Source organism: Hipposideros armiger, unplaced genomic scaffold (genome assembly GCF_001890085.2).
Source record: "Hipposideros armiger isolate ML-2016 unplaced genomic scaffold, ASM189008v1 scaffold_429, whole genome shotgun sequence".
In the NCBI taxonomy this organism is placed as follows: domain Eukaryota; kingdom Metazoa; phylum Chordata; class Mammalia; order Chiroptera; family Hipposideridae; genus Hipposideros; species Hipposideros armiger.
The window spans coordinates 308,629-324,168 of record NW_017731779.1 but is presented as its reverse complement, the minus strand read 5'-3'; the positions used below and the strand labels follow the sequence as shown (position 1 = coordinate 324,168).

The 15,540-nt window shown below is 37.2% G+C and overlaps 1 protein-coding gene across 3 annotated transcripts in view; it reads left to right on the top strand.

Moving 5' to 3' along the window:
* KDM4C (lysine demethylase 4C) overlaps positions 1-15,540 on the top strand; it is a 447,429-nt gene that overhangs the window by 271,642 nt on the left and 160,247 nt on the right. For all 3 annotated transcript variants that reach the window (XM_019664744.1, XM_019664743.1, XM_019664745.1), the window contains 3 exons: positions 880-1,118; positions 3,176-3,489; positions 6,415-6,523. In XM_019664744.1, the coding sequence (XP_019520289.1) occupies positions 880-1,118; positions 3,176-3,489; positions 6,415-6,523 (662 nt within the window). The remainder of the gene's footprint in view (positions 1-879; positions 1,119-3,175; positions 3,490-6,414; positions 6,524-15,540) is intronic.

Genomic DNA, 15,540 nt, shown 5'->3' with positions numbered 1-15,540 from the left:
GTGCATGGGTTCTCAATAAATGTGATGATGATGATGACGACGACAGATCTCTGTCCTCTCTGACTTCCTACAGTGCTTAGTGGTTAGTGGTTAGTGGTGTGTGTGTGTGTGTGTGTTGTGTGTGTGTGTGAGTGTGTGCGCGTGCTCACTGAAATATATGTTGGTTTGATTTGAGTTGTAATTCTTCCTAAAGAAAGTATAAGAAATGTTGTGTCATATACAAAGGCATCTATGACAAAGCTATCAATTGACTTTCTGGAGACTACTAAAAGAGGAAAAAAATGGTGTCCACTGTGAAAATAATAAGTTGATATAAGATGTTAAATACATACAGTTGGCCTCCTTCCCTCTTATTTCTTTTAGCTAATGATGATTTAGCATTTAATTTTTATAATTTTCATGCATACTTCAGAATTATACAAAACTCAGGTGAATGTGGGCACTTGTTTACCTTGGAATGTGAAGAATCTACTCAGATTTTCAATAACAGCGTTTTGGGTTCTCATTTCCTTTTTTTGTTTTTCATTATCTAAATAATATTTGATTTATTGATTTGATTTCCCCCATGTCATCATGTTTTACTTCATTTTTATTTTCAGTTTTTTTAATATTGTTATAAAATTTTAGCAAAGACTTCCTCCCAATAATATTTAATAATCAATTGTTTACAATTGTTTAATTTTTAGTACATTGTTATTAAAACTCTCGTTAAGATTTCAGTTTCAAATTTAATCTGTTAATTGTGAAGATTATCTCTGCACAATGATGAAAAAACTGTTTTTTTCTCCTTTCAGTAAGTGAAAATATGTTTGCATTGGAGTGTGTTTTGTCCTGTCCATTGCAAACATTCTGCTCTGACCTCAGTTCTCTCTCCAATAGCTCTCAGTGCATCAGTTCTCACTCTAAGAGGCCTAAGAATGAGGAGGACAAGGAAGTGCCAGCTGCAGTCAGTGGGGCTGAGGACCCCACCCCTGACTCAGACGCAGATGACCTCAAGGTCAGTGAAAAGCCAGAAGCAGCAGCCATGCTGGGGAACACAGAAGCAACTTCCAAGGAAGAGGCCTCTGCTAGCAGGATGCAGCTGGATCAGAATTCATCAGACAATGTCAGACTCTCAGGTGAGAAACTGGCTGGCTGTTTCACAAGTAGGAGGTAGTTGATGATCTGATGCCTTTGATCTGTGTTACTAGGACAGATATCTTGCTTTTCCACATAGCTTACACAATAAGCTCTCTAAGGTTAGGGAGTAACTCAGTCAGGAGGCCAAGGGGATGTTACAAAAGTCAGGAGCGCCACTGCTGCATGTAGTGGAATTGTGAGACAAACAGCCAGCAGTGCCTGTTTGATTTAATGAAAAAGAAGATTCTAAAATGAAAAAGTTTTTTTCAGTGCAACTCAATTTACAATATACAATACATTTTTGGAAAGTTTCTCTTGAATTCACATGGAACAGAGAAAACCAATTACAGATAATTCTTTGCAGATTCTTAGCTTTTGACTTAATTTTAAAAAGCAAATAAAGAATATAGCTTTTAAAAAGCACAACAAAAATCATTCAGTCTTGGGAAATGGTATGTGTAGTCAGTCCCCTGGCTGTTTCTCTTTACTAAAGCCATCATCTGTAAGTCTCAACTCCTTTCCTTTTCTCCCCCTTGATAGCATATTTCTCTGAAACTGCTTTAATGCTTTGCTTCTTTGTTAGCACGTTTGTCCTTTTACGTGCTGGTTGGTAGTTCCTGTCTTCCTCTCACACCCCTTATCTAGTCAGTCCTTCATTCGTGGGACTCTTTCCGAATCCGGCCACCCCCTGCCTCTTCCTCTCGTTTAAGGCACCATTATCTCTTGCCTTGACTATTGCAGAAATTATTTCCTTTCTATTTGGCACGTCCGGTCTAGACACCTCTGCTAGTCAGCTCTCCATATGGAAGTTATATAGTGACCCTTTATAATGACGTAGCTTAGGTCTTGTCCCTACCTTGTTTTTACTCTTATTCCGCTTAGAGTAAAAAAAAAAAAAAGTCCTTTTCATAGCCCTAATTAACCCGACCCTGGCTGCTGCTTCATCTTCGTTACCTTTTGCTCTTGAAATATCTGTGTTAATAGACTGTAAATCATAGATTTTTCTTCAGTGAGTTCATACTTTAGTGAGAGCTAGACAAACACACCATCCAGTGTGATAACTGCTGTGATAGAGATGGCATAGGATGTGCTGGTACACCAGGGACAGACCCGAATTGGACAGAAGGCTGGACTGGCAAGTGTTTTTTGGAGTAGGTGGTATCTGAATTGACTTGAGGTAAATGGATAGATGATAGCAAGGTGGAGAAGGTTAATAAGGGAATAGCAGCAAATAGTGCAGAGATGACAGTTAATGCAACACATACAGCTACTTCTTTAGAGCCCCTCACCATAGTTTAATTAACCACTTTGTGAATTACTGGGGGGTTTAGGCCAAGGGCACCCAGTTCTATTAGTTCTGTCACTATTCAGTTCCTTGCATTTTGACCTCCAGGGTTTTGAGACCTGGCAAAACACTTAAGTAGAAGATGTGGCTGGGTTCAGCCTCACAGCTACAATAGTATGTGATGGGTGAAATGATGTGCATGTGCGTGTTTTTGTGTGTGTGTGTGCTTGCGTGGGTGTGCACTCGCATGCGTGTGAGAAAGGGAGAGAGATGGGTGCATAAAGATGGCAGTAGAAAAGAAGTGCTTATGGTATTTTATATGCTGTCATTGTGTGACACAGGATTAGTATAGGAAATAATTTTTACAGGATCTTACATAGGTTCTTTACATACATCTTCTGAGCTGGAATGTTTCATAAGTAGCAGCTCTTATCATCATATATTGGAATATAATTCTTTTTTTAGCAAGATTTCAAATTTCTATTGCTTTGGATAATTATTGTTATTGCTCAGGATTTTGACATTAGTCTGTAGTGGAACCACTTTTTAATCTCTTGTTTTGTCAATAAGTACATTCTTTTGCTAAACTCCAAAGTCTCACGTTAACAACTACAGCGGCTACATGGTACTTTGATAACCTTTCCCATCTGTGTCTGTGGAAGTTTAGAGGGGAAATTGGAAGATAGAAATTTAGTTGAGACTAGTTTAATGATTATACTTAGTAAAAATACACTGGAAGATTTACTAACAATCTTTTGTTTTACTCCTCAGGAGGCAGCTGCTTAAGTACATCTGTAACGGAGGAAGTAAAAACTGAGGATGGCCAAGCCTATGCCATAATTCCACCTTCGAACTCCAGTGAGGCTGATAGTTCCGTATCTAGTGATCATGTGACGTCCCAGGAATCAGACCCACCCAAGCTTCCTTGGCTAAAGTCACCTGAGTCATGCTTCTCAGTGGCAGAGAGTAACAGTGTGCTGACAGAGGGAGAAGAGAGTGATGTGGAGAGCTGCAGCAGTGGCCTTGAACCTGGGGAAATCTCAGTGGTCCCCAGTGGAGAGAGAAACGGCTTTAAAGTCCCCAGCGTATGTGGCAATGTCCGTTTTTACTGTATCTATTGTGTGGTTAGGGGACTTTCTGAAAACTGTGGTGGGCATTGAAATCTTACTGTAGGGCAGAAAATACATCTCACACTTATGGGTCTTAATCATATTTCCTTTAATGACTGGGAGGTAAGCCTCCTGCGAGCTCTGGCTTACATGATGATAGTTCAGATAGTATGGAATTTTGGCCACATGTTGGAGCTTAATTTTCTTCATTTTCAAGTTTTTCTAAAACTAAACTCTTTATTTTGAGGTAATTATAGTTTCATGTGCAATTGTAAGAAATAGTACAGAAAGATCCTGTGTACCCAGTTTCCCCACTAGTAACTTAGAAAACTATAGTAGGATATCCCAACGACATTGACATTGATGCAGTCAAGATACAGAATGGTTCTATTACCTACAATATTAATCAGACTGGAAATGATTCACTCACTGGGCTCTGACCTCTGCCAACAGTTAATATCTCAGGGTTCCCAGCTTTCCATAGCCTCTATTTTTAACATTAGGGCTTCCCTGGTCACACTTGCCCCTGATTCTTTCCTTATGGACTCTGATCCTAGGATCAGGCCGACTGTTCTGGTCCTGCTCACTGCCAGAAATAGGCCATTTGCCTCTTGGAAAACTCAAGACCCCTTTTGATTACCAAGCCCTTCATTCTATCTGTTTGTGTAGGGCCTCCCTGTTTTTCATATGGTCTTGCTAATATCATATGCTTTTAGCATAAACTGTTGCTGTAACTAAGATTGTGAATGGACCAGGCAAGCTCTGATTGTGTGTAGTGACTGGCAGAATTCAGTAATCTCTTTTGACCTATACAGTAGATGAGGGAAGTCAAGTGGGTGAGTAAGGAGAACCTCAATTGTTTGAGCTGATACATTGAGCAGATCCTGAACAGAGCCACTTCTTGATTTGCTCTTGCTCATTTCAAATCACCATTGACCTTGTCTGTCATATCTGTGAGTAGTAAGGGAGATTAGATAAGGAAATCCACTCATCTAATCTCCATAGTTTTAACATGCCAAATAAAATATAGATAATTTCCTAATTTGACCTAATAACTGTTATCATTTTATGCATGATTGTATATTCTACTGAACCATAAAATATTTATTTAAAACATGTGAGAAATAGAAAAAAGTGGTCTAATTTATTTGAAAAGATGGTTAAGGGAAGTTTGAAAATAGCATTCACATACTATTTAGTAAACCAATTTTACAGCTTAATTTCACATAGCGATTAATCGTACCTAAACAGATATTGGAGTTCTAGAGTGATGAATAAGTCAAACGCCTGTTTAGGTTCTATTTAGTCACATACTTTAAACTGAAATGGAACTGAAAGTAACTTTCCTGGTTCTTTGCATTCAGTGGAGACTCTTCTACCCTCAGTGCTTTTAACCTTCATCTGTATCATTTCCCTGAACAAAGATTGCCCTCAGAGGTGAGCAAATGCTGCCGTTGAGTGCTGGGTGACTTGGTTTGCCCTTCTTAGAAATAGCTATATGGTATTCTTTTCTTACATCATGGTGTCAGGCAATCATTCTAAGTAATATAGACCCATTTCATTTTTGTGTAGTTTTGAACTGTTTCTTATTATTAAGTGTAATACTATGTGTTTGCTGGTAGCAGTCAGCTTTAGTCAATCGTCTCAAGAAATATTAAGTTATTATTTGAACATTCTCTGTCTGTCTCTCTATCTATAACTGGGCTCTGTGCTCTCCCTGGAATACACCAAATATGTTAACACTTCACATGTTATTCCTGCTGCCCAAAGTAGTCCTTCTCCAGAGATCTAAATATATTGCTTTTTCATTGCACTCAACATTATACTCAAATGTCTCCTCATCAGAAAGGCATTCTCTGATGACCCTGTGTAAAATAGCCCTCCCATTTCTTTCCATTCCTTTGTCCTACTTTATTTTTTCTTTATTGCATATTTGCTTAATAGTACCTGATAAATATTTACCTTTTACTTCTTGACTGTGCTCTTCCCTGTCTAGAATGCACACTCCTTGAAAGCAGGGACCTACTTTTTCCTGTTGTAGCTCAGCTTTTAGAACAGTATGGCACATAAAAGGAGCTTAATAAATATTTTTTGTTTATAATTTCCCATATTACGTTTTAGTTATTATAAACCACAGATAAATCTCATCTAGCCACTGCTTCTTCTGCTGACAGGAAAATTTCTGAGACTCCTTTCTTTCCTAGTCAGCTGTTGATACAAACCTACTAGTTTCAAACTCTGTCTTGGGGAACCCCACGCCCCTTTAGTTTTTTATGGATTCAGTAGGCAAGAAAGCTTGTAATTGGGTTCAGTCTGGAAGATGTCAAGGTGCACATGACTTTTTCCTCTACCTTTGAAAGGTGAAGTAGTTTGGAGAGCCCAGGGCAAAAGATTTTATATAAAATTTAAGTGGTTTCCAGATGACAGCAATTTACCATATTAAAAGAAACACTTGATTTCTTGTTTAATCCTCAGTGAAGTGGTGATTCATTTCTGAATGACAGGAAGTGTATGGGCTCAATTTGGCATATGGTTTTCTCTATGGATAGAAAGCAAAATAACCTGCCTGATACTCACAGGTGACCAGCATAGAGGTGACCAAATGCCACGGTCCTATATTGTTGTCCATATATCATCCTAAATTTAGATTAGTTTTAAAAAACTTTCGAAAACTTGCTAACTGCTGAGTTTATTGCAGGCCTGATAAGCCTGCACTGCAGATAGTGTTTTAATATAAAGTGGAAGGATAGTTAATTGACCTCTTTGTAAAATAACTAGTAGAATGGCCAGGAGGTGAAAAAAAAAAAAGTACAGGAGTTCTTCATAATTAAATTGTCGTAAATCATTGTGAACCAAGTCTTTAACGGTGGGTGTTTCTTCCCCATTTTTTTCTGTAACCAGAGAATAGAGGGAGAAACCAAAACTGCTAAAAGTTGGCGCCATCCACTTAGCAAGCCTCCAGCAAGATCCCCAATGACTCTGGTGAAGCAACAGGCACCAAGTGATGAAGGTAGGTGTGTGAAGTTTTTCAGTATTTTTTCTGTATATGTTGTACAGTATTCAGCATTTATTCTGTCAGTTTGTTGTAACAAACTTCTAAAAAATTGCTTGGTAGAGAAGTAATTTGACCAAGTTGCAAATATGTATCATAAGGGGATCATAAGCAAGAAACAGTTTACAGGCCAAAGAAATTTGGATTTTAGGGATAAATACTTACTACACATAATCTAGTCGTGTTCCCAGCAAAAGTCTTCCTGTTTTATATGATGGGATAAAATTGGTCATTCTGCATTCATCTTAAGATACTACAGAAGTTGACAATCACGTCTTTAAAGTTGTCAAATCATGGAATTAACATGCTGTAGGTTTCTTGCATTGTCTTTATTTTTAAGTTGAATTCTTTAAATTTATTAACACCATCTTGAGTAAGATATTATACCTGGTGTGTGGCGAGGCGTGTGACAAGGGTGGTAATTGAGCTCTGAAGAAATGAGGGAACTCCAGAGGGGATTCAGAGAGAAATGACATCCAGATTGGAAGAGGAGAACTATTTGGGGGGGAAATAGGCCAGGGCTAGAGTGGAGGTAGGGAAATCAGAGCCAAGCATAAGGACCCTCAGACACACAGAACCTGTACCCTTAGTTAAGGGTGTACTAGGGAAAAAAACCAAAAACAAAAAACCATAACTGGCTGTAGACACAGGCAGAGGACAAGAGGACTTGCCGCCTGGGTTTGGCCTTGTGTGAGAAAAGGTGATAGGATGAGAAGAGAAAGTCATCCTAGCAGTTCTTAACCCTAGGACTGCCATCAAATTTTATAGTTTCTAATTCCAACTCAAAAATTTAAACTAAAAGCGGGTCCTGGCTGTTAAAACCTCCAGGACATTTAGCAGAAGCAATTACAAAACCTTTTGAATGCATTCTGAAGAAGAATCTGGTGGACTAATGGACAATAGACTCTGATTGGAGTCCTTGTAAGGCTTTGTCTCTTATAAGTTTTTTGACTTTGGGCAAGTCTTCTCTCTGGCTTCAGTTCCCTCTTGTGTAAAATGTGAGGACTGGTCATGAATAATCAGGGCTCCTAACTACAGGTTCATGATTAGATTTTTGGCATTTCAAATACCTGGAATTAACAGGGGGTTACTATGTTGAGCTCAATATGTTGAGCTCATTGCCATTGGACCACGTTTTTATTTGTAACTCTTCAAGTATAATTTTATGATTTCTAGAATAATTATACAAAAAGATGGAAAGATGCAGGTACCCATCTGTACTGTGTTCACCCAAGTGCAGAGGCAATCCTACCTACAGGTTTGAAAATTGACAAGATTCAGATTAAAGCCCTGGTTATGGCTCTAATTCTCTCTAATCTGAACTGTCTGGATAACTCTTTATAAATCATCAATTCAGCAAGTACAGTACTGTAATGAGCTGGGAAGCATCTTTTGGAAATTAAAGACAGTTTAGACCCTGATCCCTATCTCTATAGTGTCTGCATGCCTTGAGGGTTTGATTCAGAGTATATTTCAGGCAGTGTTACAGCAATTTATTTTTTAGACAGTTTGTCTATTATTAATATCAGAATTCATTTAGTAATGGATTAAATATTTAAATACAGAGATGGAAGAGATGGAGATTGCTGCTTTTTAATTAGAGATTATTCTTGGTGTTTGACCATTAATCTTAACCCATTTAACATAGGTTTTCAGTTATTTTAAAAAATAACATGTATACATTTAAGTACAATTATGTAAGGAAAATCTAAGGAACTCAAGTCTGACACAATTTGGTTTCTTTCCCAAATGTTTTTCTCTTTTTTACATTCCTTTTACTAAAGTGCTCATGTTTATGATGCAATTGAATACTAACCTGGTCCTGAACATATTTTCCCAAGACTAGACCTACCCACTGATTTCATTTTATTGGAGATTTTGGTTTTCTTCTGGGATTACCTGATATTTCCTGTGGTATTTTCTGAAATTCATCTTGTGCCATTCAGTCACTGTAAATGCTACTACTAGTGCACAGCTGGCTCTTGGCCACTTTGCAGTTAACCCCTCAAGCAAAACAACACTGTCTAGAATTGGCTGTTTCACTTTACCTTTGGTAGGTAGATGTTTTGGGGGGAGAATTATGCCCTCCTGCCCCTGGCATCCTGTAACAACTCCCTCCTTTCTATAGAGTATTGGTATAGATTTGTCGGTCTTCATTTTATTTCTTGTGTTTCAAGGATTTATTAAGTAGATAGATATATTGATCAAATATAATAATGTCTTTTATTGATTCAAACTTTACAAATTTTATTTTAAGTATTAAATTAAATAGGAATTTCATTTTAAACATTAAAAGCACCCATTTATTAGTTTTGCCAGATAGTAATGGGGACATGACTCTGTTTATGGCAAGCACCCTGAACCCTGCTTTCTAATCTCTCCTGGGCTGTTAATGGCTCTATGGCCTGGAGAACTAAGGCATGTAATCTGTCTAAGGCTCATCATATGTTTACTCATCTGTGTGATGAAATGGTCAGATTAGTGATCCCAAAGTTTCATTCCAACTCTAAAGGTCTTTGAGTCTATGAAAATATGATAGGAGAGGATGCTATTTAGTCCCCTTGTGCCATGCTAGACTTCCACTGAAGAGCAAAATAGTGACGTATAGGAACATCATCAGTGTTTCTCTTGTGTAAAAACTTCTTTTCTCTGCCAAGTTCGGAAAAAAAAAAAAGCTCTCTTATGATTGTTGCATGTCATGCTCCAAATGTTATTAATTTTTACATAATGATTTTTTGTTCCATCAATTCTTATTAGCTTGAGGTAATATTATACTTTCATAATAAGCACAGTTATAATTCTGCCTGTTTAAGCAGTAAAACAGCAACTTCAGCAGATTGCTAAGTAGATTGGCTTGGAATCTTTGTTGATAGGTCACAGCCAATGTTTTCCTGCATTATGTGGACATAAAACATTAGATGTTGTTGGCACTCAGATTTAATGGATATTTTATCTAGCACTCAGCTGTGTAATAATAGGTATTCTCAGTTTAGCTTGATTTCTCTGTCAGTAAATTCCATTTGGAGTCCCAGTGGCATTGACTTTTACTGCAATACGGGGAATAAAAATCAAAAACACCTTGCTCTTATTATGCTAGTGTGGCTTCATAAGGGTTTGATTGAATTAGAAGAAAAATGTTAGCTTTTTAACTTATGTTATACGGTTGCTTTCTGTACTTTTCAGAATCAATCTTGAAACTTTTCCAAACATGGTTGGTATGAATTCTTATGATCAGACCTCTCTATATGTGCTGAAAGCATTGGGATTGTAAAATGATAGTCAACACTAATTCTTTTGAATTCTTGTGTGCATTATTACTCTTAAAGTTTAGTAAAAAACATCTGAGGAACAGCTTTTGATATTATAGTTGTGTTGTTCATTTCATTCTTTAGAAAAATAAATTACCATATTAGGGCGAAATGTATGAAATTGCTAATGTTTGATTTTTTTTCAATCTACAAAAATTGCAATTTCATACAGCTTAACTTAAATGTTACTTTATATTTCCTAAAATTTGTATGCAGCCCCCTTTTCCTGGAGACAAAGATGTCTTCATCCTATAGGCCATTGAATTACCCCTTATTTTGTACCATATTTTCTGAATTTCTGTTTCCACCTTTTGGTTGGTTGTGAAACTAATGATGAAGATCAAGAATAAGCTTGCAAAGTTTGTATAGATTTAAAAACTTATGATTTCCTTATGGTCTTTATTTTCTTTGTTTTGCCTCTGACTATTGAAAACTTAGACCTGGTCTGTTAATGTTCTGCAGGATGACATTTGGGCACGTTTCACTGCTTTGGATAAGGATGTGGGGGGTGCTTAAGTGACATGTGTAGCTTCCCAGATAGTAAGTGGTTAGGAAGTGGTTCATTTTATCATCATTTTATTTCTGTAAAGTGGTGTTTTATTCCTTTTTTCTTTTTGGGTCTTAGGTTGCCAGTTTTAGGAAAATGATGAGGTGATTATTTTTTATACATGTCAAATGGACTTCTAAATTCTACAGTGATGTTGTGTGGTTTTACTGTTCATGTTTGGTTTTGTGTTGGGGGAGCATTTTCAAGATAGAAAAGTGCAGGAGTTTTTGTTGTGCTTATAAAGAATAGAAACTTAAGGAGAAAAGGGAGCATGTCTGAGCATAACTCAAATTTTTCCATAGTTGGTAAGGTCTTTTCTTGAGGAAATATACTTCATAATGCCTGTAAGATTCTTGGGGTAAGAATCTTCTTGGGAGAGAACAGTGAATACAAAGGCCCCAAGGAGGGAGTGAGTGTGGCGTGTTCGAAGCAACAACAAGAAGTACAGTAGCTGCCAGGACCCTGGATGGTCCTTTTGTTGGATGGCTATTTACGTGGAACGACAGAATGAACATTTGCCACCTTGTCCCCTTATTTCTGTACATGCTCTGGAGTACTCCATGTCCTTGTTTCCTCAGTAGTCAGCATCATGGCGGCCCAGCATGAAGTTCTTCGCTCTCTCCTTAGCAGCTGTTTTGTGTGATCTGCCAGGTGATATCCCGTTTAGTTCCTGGGCCAAATGTCTAAAGATCCTGCTCTCCTTTTTGTAGATGAACAGAGCTGACTTTTAGCTAAGGGGAGCTTTTTTTGTGGAAAAATTGCAACATGCTGGTGGTTCTTTGCTTAGAGAGCTTGTTCAGCCATTTTTTGACTTTGTAGTAAGATGCTGTTAATGAAATAGTTTAAGAAACTGGAGGTTTATCCCATGGGAAATTTTGAACTTCTTGAAGGCTAGAGATGGTTTATTTTGTTATTTCTGGCATCTGTCATATTGCCTAAAACACAGTGAGTTTCATATGCTCACTCTTTCATCTATCTTTGATTTGATACTCTGAATCAAAGTTCCTTTTGGTGCCATGTTGTCATCAAATTTTCCAAAGATATGCCAGTTTTCTTTTAGAAGTTTTCTTTTCCCCATCCCCACGAAGATATGAAAATTCACTGTTTCTTTCTTCCTATTGTATACATTTTTAGCAATTGTTATTTACATTTTTTTGAAAAGATAGATGGTGTTATCAATTTTACTGTTGAGAAAACTGAAGCTCAGAGACATTAAGTGACTTGTCCAAGGTCACAGTGCTGGTAATTGGCAGATAAAAGGCTTTAAATCCTAATTCCCAAGTTTGCATTCTATCTGCTTTATCATGAGCAATGCCCAATAATGCCTTAGTACTGATAAAAAAGCTGAGTGAGCACATATGGACATCTGATGAAAACCAGCTATCTTTGTTGATAGAGTAGATCATTCGCAGTATTCCTTGTTGTCCATGTGTATTGTAAGAATATATGTTAGTGAAATATGAACCGATGTTCTTTTAAAAATTTAAGCAACATCGATAATGCCAAAGTTCTCCATGAAACCTACCTCCCCAGAGATACCGTAAGTATCAGGGAGTTTTTGTGTAACAGGAATTTTGAAGGAGTGTGCTTTGGAATGTTTCTGTTGTTTAAAGCAGTCTATTGAATGAGTTGAATGTATCCTATTGAAATGTTTTTGACAAGTCTGTTATTGCAAAGTTATGCATAAAGAATAAAATTATGTCTATCCATTTAATTTCTTAAGTGATTTAGGCCTAAAACAGTTGGATTCTATTATCCATTATTACATTAGCATTTTAGGGGTACTGTAATGCAGAATTTAATTTATCCTTTATGTCACCACTTCCTAATATCATACCTAAAAAGTCCTATAAATTTTCCCTATTTTGTACTTTTAAACACAACTTTACAAACCTTTGAAATTCAGGGCATCATAAAATCATTGAAATATAGTTTGTATACAGATTATACAATAGTTTGTATGGGAACAATAAAGTTCTCAAGTTTGAATTTATTTGCTTTTTTTCAGTAACTCATTCTTGCCCTCTTCCTCTCCTCACACCCTCCTCCCCCTCAGTTTCCTCCAGGACATTTGAAACCATATATGTAATGCCTCCCAGGGCTGAGATTTTGCTCAAGTACCTGAAAGATAACAGATGCTGCTGTGCTCTTCATAGCAGAGAATACTGCTATACCAGCCAAAACACATCACTGGAACATAACCTCACAGCAAAATCATTGTGGTGATTGGTAAAGGGAAATTGTACTGTAGTAGAGTTGATGGCTTTTTCCATCTGCCAGATTCCATCAGCAAGTCCTGGCAGCAGTCCTTCTACAATGGCCCAAATGTTTTTCTATTGAGAAATCACCTTACATTTAGTAAGTAAAATTTGTTCAAAAAGACTGAACTGGGGAGTGAGTAAATCTGACATATGTCTGCTTTTAAACTAAGGTTTCCCCCAGGTCATAGGTCTGGCCTAATATCATTCTGACTGCAGTTTTTTTAAGTTTAAAGATTGTATATATTTATAATTATAAAACTTACAACACTGCTGCCCTTTAATCCAGACTTTTAAATTCGTCTTTTCTAAAATGTCATCATTCTTTATATAGTTTTGTATCCTGATTTCTTACCTATTAAGATAATATTCATATTCACTTAATATATGTTATATAGTGAATATATATTGTATTATATTTCATTAATATTCTTGAAAAATACCCTCCCTAATGCTGGTATAATATGGCCATGCCATAATTTATTTATATATTTTTAAATGGATATATTTGAGGTAATACTTTTGTAGAGGACATTAATCTTTTTTATTATCATAAATAACATTTAGGATTATTTTTGACTGAATGGGAATTAAATACTTTTATTTCTCTGAAAGGATAAATCTTTTGATAGAAATGTTTATATGTAGGAGATAACTGGGTGTCTGTCTAGATTGGCTCTTCCTGTTCCTGTTCTAATTTGACTTGTCATGTTAAAAGTTTAGTATTTAGGGTATACATTTTAAGTAATTTTCTGGATGAAAATTTTCTGGATGATTGGGTCAGCGTCAGAAGCGTTACTGGATCTCTGACTTCATAGTTAACATATCAATAAGACACATTTCTAGTTATCTCTTTGAGACTGGAGTTAATCTTTTGAAAAACAGAATTATAGTCCCAAGGAGAAGGCAAGTACTACAAATGTGAATACTTTTGATAGCGAACGTGTGGGATATTTTTCCCAAACTAACCAATTCTCCAACTCTCCAGACACCAATTGGCTATCCTACAATTTAATTCACTTCTGACACTAACAATGTGGAGTTAGCACCTCCCCCACAGCTTGAGGACTTGGCTCCACAAGATGCAGCCATTTCAGACACCAATTGCAAGTCCATCCTTATTCCTTATCAATGCTATAAAGTCTGGGGGGTTCCTACAACTCCAACCTCAGGTTTGATTTACTAGAATGGCTCACAGAACTCAGGAAAACACTTTACGTCATTTACTGGTTTACAGCTCAGATCAGCCAAAAAGAAGGGATGTACAGGGCAAGGTGGGGTTGTGGAGGTGTGCAGAGCTTTCATTACCTTCCCAGCACCTTGATATAGTCACCATTCTGGAAGCTCTTTGAACCCTGTGTTGATTAAATCATCGTCTGTTAGCCATTAACTCAGTCTCCAGCCCTGCTCCCGTCCTCAAAGGTGGGTTGAGGTGCTAACCCTTTAATCCTGACTTGGTCTTTCTGGTGACCAGCCCCCATCCTGGAGCTATCTAGGGGCCCCTAGCCACCAGTCATCTCATGAACAAACAAAAGATACTGTTATCAATTCTGAGATTCCAATAGTCTTAGAAGCTTGTATGAGGAACTAGGATCTAAGACCAAATATATTTTAACCAGTGATGCTCCACTCACCCATTTCACTCAGGAAATCCCAAGGGTTTTTAGAAGTTCTGTGCCAGGAACCAGCACAAAGACCAAACATATGTTTCTTTTTATATCACAGTATCACAACAAGTATGAATAGTAAGCAGGGAAGATCATTTTGGAGCATTTAAGACACATTGGGGAAGGATGTAGGGGAGTTGTCAGCAGGCTGCTTGTGAGAGGCTACTTACAAGTAATTGCAGAGGCAGAAGTTGTGGTTGGTCCCTTAGTACCCAGCTGTCACATACACAAATCAAATATTGTTGGTTTAACTCTTATTTCTTCTTGAGCACTACTCTTGGGTTCTGTATGCATATCTATTTCCACTACCTTTCTCAATGTGCTTTTATTTTTGCCAGAACTAGTCAGAATCAGAGGCACAGTTTGGTTTCCTAGTTATAAATCAGAAAAAATATTTTCAATACAATGATAAAACAACATTTTTAGTGTATTGTGTGTATGATCCAGGAGCTTGGTGTTTGGTCTGTAGGCAAGTTCTTTCATAAAATAAAACAACTTACTTTTTTTAGTGGCATGACTGAAAAATTTCAAAGAAGCTATTGGCACTGTGCTGGTATGGCAGCAGCTTTTCTAATAGGTCATTTCAGTATATTTATTCAAGACAGTATCTGTTTTGCTCCAGCACTTGTTAGGGGCTGGCCATCCTTCATAGGAGGCCGCTTATGCCTTTGCTTATGTTTCCTTATTCAGGAGAGAGTTGCTGAGAACATGATGTCCAGAGTTGTGTTATGACCTGCTTCTGTGAATTTAGTAGAGCTGTGTCAATTGAAGGAACTGCTGTGTGTTTAGGCTCAGACTTCTGTTGATGTACTTTACTTGCTACAGAGTAATGGGAATGGTTTTGTAAATATAACCATCTAGGAGTCTAGATTTCTGCCATGAAGTAAGAGGCGCACTAAGAAAAAAGAAAATTAAGTGCTATTGGCATAGAATTTTTGCTTTTTTAACTATGGTTGACAAACCTTGCAGACCTTAATGAAAGAACCAATAGGAAAGGAGGACTTCCTGCAGTATTGACTTGTTTTCTTTCTGCTTAAGCATCACACGTTGATTGAAGAAAGCAGTTGATGAAATTCTTGCCTGGCTCTGAGCGCACAATTTATACCAGTTTTATTGGAGCTGTATTGTTCACCAGTGACTCTGTGATACGAATGCTTTGGGATGAAAATGTGCATATCTATATATATATCGATAT